This window comes from Solanum lycopersicum, chromosome 8, assembly GCF_036512215.1.
Source record: "Solanum lycopersicum chromosome 8, SLM_r2.1".
In the NCBI taxonomy this organism is placed as follows: Eukaryota; Viridiplantae; Streptophyta; class Magnoliopsida; order Solanales; family Solanaceae; genus Solanum; species Solanum lycopersicum.
This window is the reverse complement of record NC_090807.1, coordinates 2630903-2644008: the sequence shown is the minus strand read 5'-3', so window position 1 is coordinate 2644008 and position 13106 is coordinate 2630903. Positions and strand designations below refer to the sequence as shown.

Genomic DNA, 13106 nt, shown 5'->3' with positions numbered 1-13106 from the left:
TTATAAAACTCGTTTAAATTTAAATACACACATAAATTAAATCTCCTTGAATTAGTTATACATAACATAAATAATACCAGAGTGTATAATTAAACCCAATAAAATACTTATTATAAATGTAGACATTATTTTTCTAATATAATCACTACTAAAAGTATTTTTTAAAAAAAATATCTCAATGTTAAATAAAAGAAAACCAATGTCAATTCAATTTATGTCCCTATCAAGAAAAATCCACGCAAGTATCAATCGCCCAACATTTTGTTTTTACGAGTTCGGAGCCTTAAAGTAAAAAAATATAAACAAAAATTCTAAAATGATATATAAAATTCTATTAAAAAATAGTATACAACAACTCATGTTCAATTTTACTTTTTTATTGAACTAAAATTCGATCAATAAATACTTTACATTTTCAAAGAATAACTTTGTTATAATGTATTATACTTTTGTGCTCATTTAGTAAGATTATATGAATAATTGAGACAGTGTTGATAGTTTTTACAACTTATGAATTTTCTTTTCATGTTTGTGAACAAAAAAAAAATCAAATTTTATGTTCAAATAAAACTTTAACTTCAGTTATTTCATATCGTGATTTCATGTCACATTACCAAACAAACCTTATTAATAGTATTAGATATTGAAAATAATTTAGAAATAAATAATTAATACTAAAGGTAAAATATTAAAAATAAATTCTTCTTTTTTTCTTTTTAAATTTCATAACAAACCAAATAACACCAAATATTTTTTTTCAATAAATAAATTAAGAAAAGTACAAGTTGACAACTGGTATTAACCACCAAACAGCCAAATTATGATTTATGAAAGAAAAAAAAATGCCACCTTTCCTTTCACTTTCCCTTTGTTTTCTTCTTTCCAAATCCAAATTTCTCTTCAATTTCCTTCTTACACAATTCAGCCTTTATTTGTTTAGGATTATTTTTTTTAAAAAAAAGGTATGTAATAGTACTCCTTTTATGTCGTAATTTATGTGACACAGTTCGAATTGTTAAACATTTTAATTTTGATTTGTAAATTTGGATATGAATCTTTTATTATTGACCCTTTGTTTGATAATTTCAGATTCTAGTGATTTTATATGTTATTTTTGTATGAATGTTTAATGAACCAATCTGCTACTGTTACTTGCTTTAGGTTCTTGGATTCAGAAATCAGTATAAAGATTTGATTTTTGATTTTGTGGAGAAACAGGGCTAAACCCCATTTCAATTCTTGGGATTTACCTTCTTTTTTTCACTTAAAAAGAGGATCTTTATGGGATTTTAGAAGGTTGTAGTATTAGTTTGGCACAATTTTTGTACTTTAGAGGTAGCTTTAGTCTGGCCAGAATTGTCTTTTTATTTTATGTCTGCTTACACTTTACCCTTTTCGAACCTTACTCATGTGATTACACCGGATATGTTAATGTTGTTGTTACGTCTTATTTGATTATATATATATTTAGTTTTTTTTTTAAAAAAAAATAAATTATGCTGCTAGAATCTGCGGGTAGTTTCTTATCCTTCGATTTCTGTTACTATTTAATGTCACTTGTAGTTTGACTATCAAACTATTTTATTGTAGTTGTTGTTCCTTTTTTATTTCATGTTTTGCTTTGTCATGCTTTGTATATACTATCTGCTTTGATATGTCTTTTCTTGAGCAGAGGTCTATACGAAAAAACCTCTCTATCTCCCAACGTTGGGGTAAGGTTTACATACTATACCTTTCCCAGAATCCACTTGTGGGATTACACTGGGTATGTTGTTGTTGTTGAATGCCAGTGGAATATATATAGAAGGCGTAATACATAAATGAATACTCAAACTTGGCTTCGATTGACAAGTAACCACTCCAACTTTGACAGTGCTTCCTTCCTTATTTTCTCCATTCTTTTGGTTTGTTTGTGTCATTTTGTTTCAAAATGATTTGGTTTCTTACAACAATACAAATACGTGAAGTGGAAACTTCTTAATTATTGGATGATTAGTTCCTGTTTCTGTTAATAGAAACTGATTAGAATTGGTTCTCAACAATTATTCTTATGATTTATCTTGTCTGTCTTCCTTTATGGCTTTCTTTTCTAAAAGTTACTTCTTATTGGTAATCAGTGATAGAGGGAAGTTCAACCCGAATGATCGGTTGTTAAACAGAGAGAAATAACTGTGTGAACTGATAGATATCTACGTTAACAATGTATGCATATATGTCCTTTCACCTTTGCACTTGGATGTTTAGCTTAAATTAGTTTTTGTTTCTGCCTTGTAAATGATCCTAGAGTATTGCCTTTGTTCGTGGTTGAGTGTATTATACTTCACCTCAGTAAAGTACCTAACATTTTGTTTAAACTTACATTCACAGATCTTCTTGTTTGAGTCTTGGGGCATATTGGAGGTATGAGATGGACTTTCTAGGCTGCTTAAGGGACTGAAATAGATATGCAAGTGTCTCTTCTTTTAGCAACATGATGAAGATTAGGAAATTGTTGCGTAAAATAATTGCTATTCTGATGTTCAGAATTGACTGGAAGAAGCTGGTTTTCATTGGTGCTATTCTGACAGTATTTAGGATAATGTTTCAAATTTCTACACTTCCTTATCCTCTTACAGAATGGATCCTCTTCCCACCATCGGAGATTTCATCTTCCCGCTATTTGAATCATGAAAAGAACTTGAGGGAACTTCCAGCGAGTCAAGATATGCGGTTTAACCTTAGTCAGCATGCCCCCCTAGTTGTTTCACTCAACTCTACAGATAGACTGAACGAAACACAGCAGGTCCTGGAAAGACGACAGCAAGTTTCGAGACAGCAGAAAAGTAGGAAGCATGTGGATGCAGTAGATAAAGTTATTTTCCCTTCTTCACCTGTTAGAAACAAGTCCAACAATATGCTGGTAAGTTTTTCGTTGTGCTTATATTCCTTAAGAATATTACTGAATTCGTTCGCCTTATGACTTTCTTTTTTTTCACTGTATCAATTTTCCAGAGATACATAACATCTTTGACTCCAGATGAGGCACTTGCATATGCCAAACGAGAGATTGAGAATGCCCCACTAGTTACGGATGATCAGGACTTGTATACTCCTCTATTCAAGAACGTATCCACTTTTAAGAGGTAGGTATTTGATTATATTTTTTTAGGTAGCTTATTTTTCAGATGATTTATGATGATATGCTCTGATAAAGAATCGTGTTTATTATGCTTTGTCATAAAAAAGAAGAAGAGTCTTATTTATTATGATTATCACTTGATTCAGTTAGATTTATCCTAGATAAAATACTAGGCTTTTTTTCACTAAACAACTATTGGTTGTTGAGGCCTTTTCTATTATGGATATCTTTTTCATTTTGTGTTTCAAAATTAGCTTTTTCTTTAAACACAATTAGGTTGACATTCCAGGAGCTATGAGTTGATGGAGCTTATACTCAAAGTTTACATTTACAAAGAAGGGAAAAGGCCGATTTTTCATCAACCTTATCTTAGAGGAATTTATTCATCCGAGGGATGGTTCATGAAGCTGATGGAGGATAGTCGCAAGTTTGTGACAAGGGATCCACAAAAGGCTCACCTGTTCTATCTGCCATATAGCGCGCGTCAGCTACAAAAGGCACGATATGTGGTAAACTCACATGATCTTAAGCCGTTATCAGTGTTCCTGCAGAACTACGTGAACATGCTAGCTTCAAAGTATCCTTTCTGGAACCGCACACGTGGGTCAGATCACTTTCTTGTTGCTTGCCATGATTGGGTATGCATCTGTATCGATATTGTCTGCTGAACTATGTATTACTTTCGCATTCTTCTTTGGACATAAAACTTTTAAATTTGCTATTACGCCTGGGGAATTGGACTTCCTTAAATATTAGAAAAGTGTAGGCTTATCTAGTCGTAAGGGCACATCATGTGATGTGCGGATTAGACACATATCAAAGAATCAAACCTTGTCACAATCAAAAACCTAGTATTTAAGCGGAGTAGGGTAGATGAACACATCTATTATCCATAGAGTTTCGAACCATGCATCAATGACCTTCGGACTGGGTGGGGTGGTTATAAGAAGAATTTTCCTGCATAAGAAACTACTCTCTCTATCCCAATTTATGACACTTTTCCCTTTTTCGTCAGTCCCAAAAAGTTTGTCACCTTTCTATATTTATAAACAATATGACTGTAAAATTCTCATTTTTCCTTTCCTGAGATGATTTATAATCTATGGCTTGTTTTAGACCACAAGTTTCATAAGTCGTTTTTTCCTTAAAACTTCGTGTCAGTCAAATAAAGGCACAAAGAAAATGGAACGAAGGGAGGAGTATATGGTACAAATAAGAAAACCTTTTTTTGCAATTATCATGTGTTGAACTCTTTTCTGGTTATGCATTTTCGATTTTGATGAGTATTTTTGCGTTTTCTTACTATATGTTTTAGCAAATTCTTACAGGGACCTTATACTCTAAAAGATCATGAGGAGCTGAGTAGAAACACTATAAAAGCTCTCTGCAATGCAGATATATCTGAAGGAATATTTGTTTCTGGGAAGGACGTTTCCCTTCCTGAGACCACTATAAGGAATCCCAGGAGGCCTCTTAGAAACCTCGGTGGAAAAAGAGTTTCACAGCGCCCGATTCTTGCCTTTTTTGCTGGAAATATGCATGGTCCAGTACGTCCCAAACTTCTCAAATATTGGAGGGACAAAGACGAATCCATAAGAATTTACGGGCCTCTACCCCATAGAGTCTCAAAAGTTATGTCTTATCCTGAACACATGAAATCAAGCAAGTACTGCCTTTGCCCGATGGGTTATGAAGTGAACAGCCCGAGGATTGTCGAGGCAATATATTATGAGTGTGTTCCGGTTATCATTGCTGATAATTTCGCCCTTCCATTTAGCGAAGTTTTAAACTGGACTGCTTTTTCTGTGGTTGTTTCTGAGAAAGATATTCCTAGGCTAAAGGAGATTTTATTAAGTATACCTCTGCGACGTTACCAGGCCATGCAAAATAATGTCAAGATGTTGCAGAAGCATTTTATTTGGAACTCAACGCCGACTAGATATGATCTGTTCCATATGATTTTGCATTCGATTTGGTTTAGCAGACTAAACCAGATTCAAGTATCACAGATATCATAGTTTCTTGAGTTGTGGTTGTCAAGTATTGCAGATAATCATAGTTCCTCGAGTTCTAGTTGTTCCAACTTGACTGTCTTCATGACCTCGAGAGTTTATCCGTTTGGATTTGATATACAAAAACCTTTCAAGAGCTACAGCCGGTTTTGTTCTCTTAACTTGTGCACTTATATGCTTCTGCCTCTTGGCTAGAAAAAGAAGACTAGCTGGCTGTAGAAGGCTGCCATTTTATAAAGGAATTTAGTCAGATTATTACCTGTGTTCCATGGATGAATTAAGCAATTTCTGATGGCAGAAACTGCTTTGTACTTTGACAAAACCGTACGTTGCTTGCAGAAGACAAACTCAGATAATGCAGTTTGTATTCCAAGTCAAATACCTGGCAGGTTTTCTTTTGATTATAGTTGTGGGATTCCACTGAATATGTTGTTCTTGTTGTATAGTTGAAGGGCAAAAGGAAGGGTGGTTAAAACTTTTGTCCAAACATCATGGCTAGCATTTCACAGATTTCCGATATATTGAACTCCTACTTGAAATGATTTCATGTTTGAGGAACAACACAAGAAAAGGAGGCCAGTCCATTGATATTCAAGCCAAGGTACAATCACAATGATATCAGTGGAAATGAACTGCAAGGAAGAAGTGAAACTAAGGTATGTTGATGTTGACATGGCCGCGTGTATCTCTCTGAATTTTTTGTAAGTAACAGGATTCTTTTGTGAAAGAAAGAAGAACTGAGGGAAAAGATAAGTAGAGAAGAAGAAGAAAGATCAAGATATACTCGATGATATTCCTCCTTTACAAATAAACAAGATGATCACACAACACAATTGAAACAAGAAATTACCCCATGTACAATCAAGCAATCAAAATCCAAGCATCAGAAAACGCAACCAGTTCAAACAAGGAACAGTGGCATCACAGCAAACTCGACTGATCAACTTTAGCTCGAAATTCTGTCTTTCTGGTGCAAGAAGTTCCTTCCTCTGCCTTTTTAGTTCCCTGAATGAAAAAGCAACACAAAGTGAAGCTCTTGTTAACATTTGAATGGTACATTTATGCTTAGTGTCATTGACATATATGACAAATCTGAAAGTTAATTGGTATATCACCTGTCATCAGTTTTACTTCTTTAGGAAACAATGCTCTAAATTTGACTTGAAGTTGTTGTTATCCCATTTCAGTAGGTTCCACCATTCTGATGTTCCTTTCATTAGCCTGATCTTATTGGAGGTTTGAATAGAGAAAGGCAACTCCTTTATTTCATAGCAATTGATGAGCTTAAGTTCCTCTATGTGTTCCCATGGCTCCCTCAATGTTCTTAATCTTGAGCTGCATTGCAGCAGCCGATGACAAAATGCAACTGATACTTCCTTCTTCTGCTGCTGCTGGTGTGAAATCACAAGAACAACTCTCTATGTGTACTCTACCACATCATGCATCTTCACATAATAATAATCCACACTGTGATCAGCTTCTTGTAGCAAGCAGGCATCTTTTAGACTATCAATCATTGTGATTCATTCCCCTGTTGTAAGCTTCTTCATATGTGTCATGTACACCAAGGGAACCCCTCTGCCCACCAACACTTTATGAGATCATATGTTGAAATAGCCATGGGATGTAAGGAGCAATACAAGAAACAGCTTGGAATGTCACCTCTCTTATTCTTGACATGTTTGCTTCTTTGATTCAGAGTATAATTCATTATCCGGAGATTCTAAAGAATCAAAACTCAGCTTGATGACCTTGTAAACCTTATCTGTAACATCTTTGCTATGAGGTTCAGATGATTTCAAAGCATCTTTGATTATGATAACTATTCTCAATACTTCAAAACAATTAGGGTTGTTTGGAAGTCAACCCGGTAACTCGATTTGGTGTAATTAGTATATCTTGCTTGGTCATTTAATTTCTTTGTCAATAAGTAATTGAGTGTTATTGACGGGGTTAATTACACTCACCAAATCTCAGGGAGGGACTACGAATTGCCTAGTAATTAAATGGTGTAATTATAAGTTTGATTATTTCTTGTTTCTATTTTTATTTTGTCATTTAGATCAAACTATTAGTGGTAGGGGTGTTTTTGAAAGAGATATTTTTAGACCAAACTATTAACTTGATATTTTTGTTCAATTTCACATAGTTTAACGATACTTTGACCATTTTTTGAAAAAAAAATAATCCACGATCCTTGTGATATGTGATATATATCATATACTAACAAGGTATCATAGATTATTGATTCATTCCTTCAAGAATTAAAAATACTCCTCTCCAGTGTTCTCAAAAACGTTTTTGTGGCGCGTCTCAGGGCAGGGTGTACCAAAAATGCTCTGGGGCCTAAATTAAAAACGTAGATCCATAAGGCATAAGTCCTAAAATTTGAGGCGTTAGTCCTAAACATAAAAACACAAGTCCTGGGCGTAAAAACGTACGTCCAAACATTTATAATTTATTTTTTTTAGTTTTTTATTTTAGATCATATTTTTATTATTGGTGTAATGATATTCCTCAAATAATAATATAATATTTTTTTCTTCGTTATTGTTTATTAATACTTAGCTCAAATAAAAATCATAAATCATAAATCATTCAAATGTTTATTTTTACTTATTTTATTAGTAATAAAAGTATAAAATTAAATATACATGAGAGACTACATCCGGTAAATTCATGGGACTTACACCTTCCCTCACGCCCCTACCTTTTAAAACACTGCTCCTCGCATTAGTTAATTTCTTATAAAAGTATTTTATTAATGGAGGAGCATTTACCACCCAAACTTCTCACATTTTCTCATTTTTGACAATATTTACTACTGCTTCATTTATTCATATTTTAATTGTGTTTATTTCCATTATTCCTATAAATTTTGATGATTATAAGTTATAACTCCTAATAACGCAACTTTTAGATGGAAAATATTTAAAATCAAATCTTGGACTGATTCGAACATACCGATGTATCATCGATGAAACCCCTTCATTTGATAAAAAAAAATAATACCCAAATTGATAAAAATGCATTTGAATAAAGGAGTATGAGGCTATGGTCTATACTAATAACATTTTGTAATCTTTTTTTTTAGGCAGGTACACAACATATACTTTCAACAACATACACGCTATAATCTTACATTTAGGGTTTGGAATGGGGAAGATTTACGCAGACCCTGTCCCTACCTTTTGCGAGGTAGAGAGGTTGTGTCAGATAGACCCTCGGCTTATCTCTTTCGTAACTTCAAATTGTGAAATGTTTTTTCTCTTTTCTTTCCACCAGACAAGAAAGAATCTCTTCTAAAACATCTGTAAACATTTCCTTTATGGATAATGTTTGGTGCCCAAGCCAACAAGCACCTCTACTATTTCACGAGTACCTAATCCCTCCTACAAGCATATAAACCTCACAAAAATTAAAAGAACGAAAGAAATAAAGTAAAGAAGTGACGCGCTAAGTTGTAGACAGTAGTGCATACTAGTTCCTCAAGCATCTCTTCTCTCTACAGAAACGCTCATGTGAGTGTTCAACATGTCATGGAACAAGTGGTTTACTATCCCAGACCTCCCTTGCTCCAACTAAATCAGGGCGGTATCTCTTTGCTAACACTTCTACTAGTGCATCAAATGACTTGTTTTCATGTTGACTTATTTGACGCACCATCTCTTTCCATCTTTTTCGACATAAATCTCCATGCCTGTGGGAGAGAAGATTGTCCCAATCCACATCCTCTATGCAGCTTGCGTCTAGTTCAAAAAGGGCAGCAATTAAGCGATAGTCATCAGTATCTGCCCATTCACCTGCAACCACCATCGAGGATGTTAATTGTCTGTACCATTTATTGCAGCAATGATGGGAAATCCTGGTGGACAAATTGTCACTAATTGAACTCCAGCAAATATTATCCCGTAGCATCCCATGCCTAGATTTCCTTTCTTCAGAGAGCTTAAGTTGCAGATCGGTGTTTACTAAATCAAACAATTTCTGTACTTCCTCCTGATCCCACTGTCCTCTCTTTCGATTTTCCAGTTTTATCCTATCCCATGCATTTCCAACATGATCCGGATGTTTCCCAAGTTCGTTGGCCAAGAGGGTCCACTTATTCCCATGTGCTCCCTGGAACTTCCGAAGCATCCCATACTCTTCTTCAGTCCATTTACGCTTCTCTCCCATTCGAAACAAACGCTGTGCACGATGATAAACTGCTGTGTAAGGCCTGTATGGTATAGCCTTCCCTATCTCTTTCCAGCAGCCCCTTAGTTTAGGATAAGATTTGGAATTCAAAACCTTTTGAAACCCCTCATCCCCCAAATTATATACCTCTATGTATCTACAAACAGCATCTTTGACGATTTCATCTTCTTCCTGTGTGAAATATTTGCCAAGCAATAATTCTTGTTTGTTATTTTCATGCCTCTCATTGCTAGGATCACTGATTGGATGGAAAAACTGTACATTATCAGAAAATCTCACTCTTTTTTCAGTCTTTTCATTAGTAAGATTTTTCGAATTGTGCCCTAATTTTGTCTTTTTCATCTTTCTGATATTAGCATCATCTATTTGTCTATCTTCCGTCTCTTCTATGGCTGAAACATCACCTTGAATGACACCAGCCACGCTATCTACCTGTCCATCCTTTTTATTCTTATCCTTTTTCCTTTTCTTCCTCTTCATCTCATCTATAGCTGAAACATCACCTTGAATGATGCCAGTCGCGATATCTACCTGTCCATCCTCTTTATTCCTCTTATCCTTTTTCCTTTTCTTCCTCTTCATCTCATCTATAGCTAAACTGAATGACGCCAGCCACGATGTCTACCAGTCCATCCTCTCTTTTCTTCTTATCCTTTTTCCTTTTCTTCCTATTCACTTCGTCAGCTGAAACAACACCTTGAATGACACCAACCACGATATCTACCTGTCCATCTTTTCCCCTCTTATCTTTTTTCTTTTTCTTTTTCTTCCTCTTCACCTCATCTATAAGATTTCCACCAGAGCCCTCGCTGAGCGTCTCCACGGCCTTGGTTTCATGAGTTCCGCTCGCACTTTCATGAGCAAGTGTTTTGGTGTCTAAACTAGCATCGTGCATTATAAGTATATCCTGCTCATTCTTCAACTTCTTTTTCTTTTTTAAAACATTATTAACAGTATCCTCGCACCCGTCTTTACTGTATTTCCCATGCTGTTTACCACCACCTCTTTCTTTCTTTATCTTGATGTAACTACCTTCACTTTCGCCAGGTGCTTGAGTTTCCATCTTTGTCTTATCCCTTTCTTTCCTGATCCCTGTAAAAGAGAGACTCTCTTCCTTGAAACATGAATCATGCTCAACGGCTTTAACATCGCCCTTTGTCACTTCCGAATCATCAGTGACAGCATTCTTTTTCCTATTCTTGGATTTCTTCTCCGACTTCATGAGCATATCAACCTTCTCATCTCCTTGGACAATGCCTTTTTTAGAAAATGTCACCTATGTGTCCTATCGCAATGCACCAAAACTGGATTCTCTGCAAAAGAGAAAAATAGAGAAAACATATGATTAAGAGACAGAGTGATATAGATTAGCGCACACAATTTACCGCTCACTCAATTAGATAGGACATTACACAGTTGCAGCTTAACGAGGACATGACCTTGAATAGGAGAGGATATGAAGGGCAAGGATTACGGTAGAAGATTAATAGCAGTATTAGTACTCTCCTACGATATAATGCTTCGATATTATTACTACATGTTGTTTCCTTTTGCTACTGTTTCTTTTCTTCATTATTTTCACTAGTTTATATAAAGTTGGGAATCAAACAAGCTGCAAAACACAGCAATACTTATAATTTCAAAACCTAAAAACATAATCATCTAGAACAGATAAGAAAAAATCACCCAGTACTTTCGTCTCGCTAGTGGATTTGAACGTGAGACCTTATGGTTCTCCACCTACATACGAAATAATAAACTATTCACGAATTATTCTTAATACACCCTACCAAACGAACTAAAGGTCATAAAAAAATTAGAACGAATACCATGAGAAACCAACTCCAATACAGGTAAATTCATCTTCATCTATCTAATCTTAGCATAGTATTCTCCTATACCCAAATGCAACTACGCAAGCTAACTCGAAAAACCATTATGATTAACTAAAGCTTAATAGCCAGTGAAAATTACAAGAAATCACAAAAAAAAAATCAAATTTTGCCAAATTTATCAAACCTGAATCACTGGCGAGCAGCAGTGAATGCGAAAATCCAAACGTAATTGATTTGTGAAAAAATCAGTTTAAAGTACTGAAAAAAATAAAATTAGGGATTTGGAATTTAGAAATCTGACTGGTGAAAAGAAATGGTCTTAAAGAGTTTCGGGTTAGAATTATGGGCCCAAACACTATCCAATATATTGGGCCTAATACAAAGAGACCATAAATTTCAGCCCGTTAAGTCGGCATTTAATTGTGTCATTCAAATGGATTGATCTTTAGTTTTCGTCTGTAATAAATCAAACTTATGTCTAGCGGAACTTAAGTTACTTAAGGGCGTAGACTAGAGCATAACTTGTGAGGTATTATGGTGTGAAAATATAAACTTATACCCCGTGTTGAAAGACCAATATAGAATAGGATAAAAGCGCAAATATACCTTAATTCAGTGAGTTAAGGTCGCTTTAACACTAGCTTATTTAGTCTAAATATGTATTTTTAATTATTATTTTTTTTAAAAAAAAATGTTAGAGAGTTCGGATGTTTGGTTAGATTTTAACGGGGAAAATGTGTTTTTGAATAGAAAAAAAATAGTTTCGATAAGTACATCTTGAAAATCTAGTCAAGTATAAATTGTGGTTGTAAAATTAACAAAACTATTTTTCAAATTGATTAACTATAAATTAGTTCTTATCCTCCAAAAGTATATTTTTTGAAAAACTCGTCTAAAATATTTTTTAAAATACATAAATTTTAAACATTTTTTTTTAAAAAAATATCGAGTAAAATGAAAAATTTATCTTTCATCGATCAATAAAATTGTCCATACAATTTTAAACATTATTGTCACAATCAAACTTATAAAATGGCCGTTTAAAGTAAAGCATTACTATATATTGCATCATAACAATAATATACATGGTCTATTTCTAAGGTAGTCAACAAGTGGCTACAAATTAAAGAATACTAAGAATATAGTGTTATAACTTTTTAAGCATCAACTTGTTAATTGGCCTTCTATTTTTTTTTTATTGGCTCTTTTATTATTGGGTATAAAAGAGATGATAATATTACTAATGAAAGCACTATTTTTCACTTTTTTGCAAAACATAGAGTATGGTACCCTATTTGGTATTTGGTACAACTATCCGATTTTGAGATCATCATTTAAGATAAGTATATATTGCGTAATATAAAAATTTGTCATATTATCTACTTCGAAATAATTCCATATATGCAATGTCAGAAGTTAAATTTTAAATAAAATATTTAAAGTTATATGACTAAAGTTTAGACATATATTTCTTTGAAGTTTTATATGAATATAGTTAAAGGACATAAGCATAAAGTTTCATAAATTGGAGTTCAGATACATATGTTTAGTCATTTTTATAAGAATTTTAGCCATATGTGACTCAATTAAGTCCTTTTTCTCTCTATACTTTTGGCAAAAATTCATGAACATCACTTATATTGAACATTAGATATTTATCAATTCTAATGTCTAGACATGTGATGTTTGGTAATAGTTTAAGGCTCTCGACTAATTCAGATCCTCGTCATTTAACATAAGAGGATATTATTTTGCTACTCTAAAGACTTAAACTCAAAAAACTTTGGTTTTTAAAAGTTAAATAGTATGAATTTTGTAAATGTTTTAAGCTACATAGCTTTTTATTATTATTATATTAATATAAAAAGGATTGTAATTTATAGCATATTTTGTATTGTTTTTAAATTTTTAAACTATTAAATTAATCTAACTGACTCAAAAATT

The 13106-nt window shown here is 33.6% G+C and overlaps 2 protein-coding genes across 7 annotated transcripts; one reads left to right on the top strand and one right to left on the bottom strand.

Annotated features, from left to right (window-relative positions):
- The first annotated feature begins 794 nt into the window (after positions 1–794).
- Positions 795–7045, top strand: LOC101262541 (probable glycosyltransferase At5g25310). Of its 5 annotated transcripts, none has more exons than XR_742584.4 (6): positions 795–962; positions 2368–2899; positions 2992–3122; positions 3408–3756; positions 4447–6183; positions 6318–7045. XR_742584.4 is itself a non-coding variant. In XM_004244513.5 (5 exons), exons 2-5 carry the CDS (start codon positions 2471–2473, stop codon positions 5134–5136), a joined length of 1599 nt encoding a protein of 532 aa, XP_004244561.1. In that variant the 5' UTR covers positions 795–962; positions 2368–2470; the 3' UTR covers positions 5137–7045. The 5 variants fall into 5 exon arrangements, 2 of the variants coding, with proteins under 2 accessions (XP_004244561.1, XP_025888309.1); XR_742583.4 differs by having other exon boundaries at positions 4447–6236; XR_011211198.1 differs by having other exon boundaries at positions 957–1851; positions 4447–6236.
- Positions 7046–8147: 1102 nt separating this feature from the next.
- On the bottom strand, positions 8148–11493 carry LOC101257195 (uncharacterized). 2 transcript variants are annotated; one of them, XR_742582.3, is made up of 3 exons: positions 11347–11493; positions 8612–10640; positions 8382–8522 (listed from the first exon to the last, which is right to left on the bottom strand). XR_742582.3 is itself a non-coding variant. In XM_010326280.3 (2 exons), exon 2 carries the CDS (start codon positions 9907–9909, stop codon positions 8668–8670), a length of 1242 nt encoding a protein of 413 aa, XP_010324582.1. In that variant the 5' UTR covers positions 9910–10640; positions 11347–11493; the 3' UTR covers positions 8148–8667. The 2 variants fall into 2 exon arrangements, 1 of the variants encoding a protein (XP_010324582.1); XM_010326280.3 differs by having other exon boundaries at positions 8148–10640.
- Positions 11494–13106: the final 1613 nt, after the last annotated feature.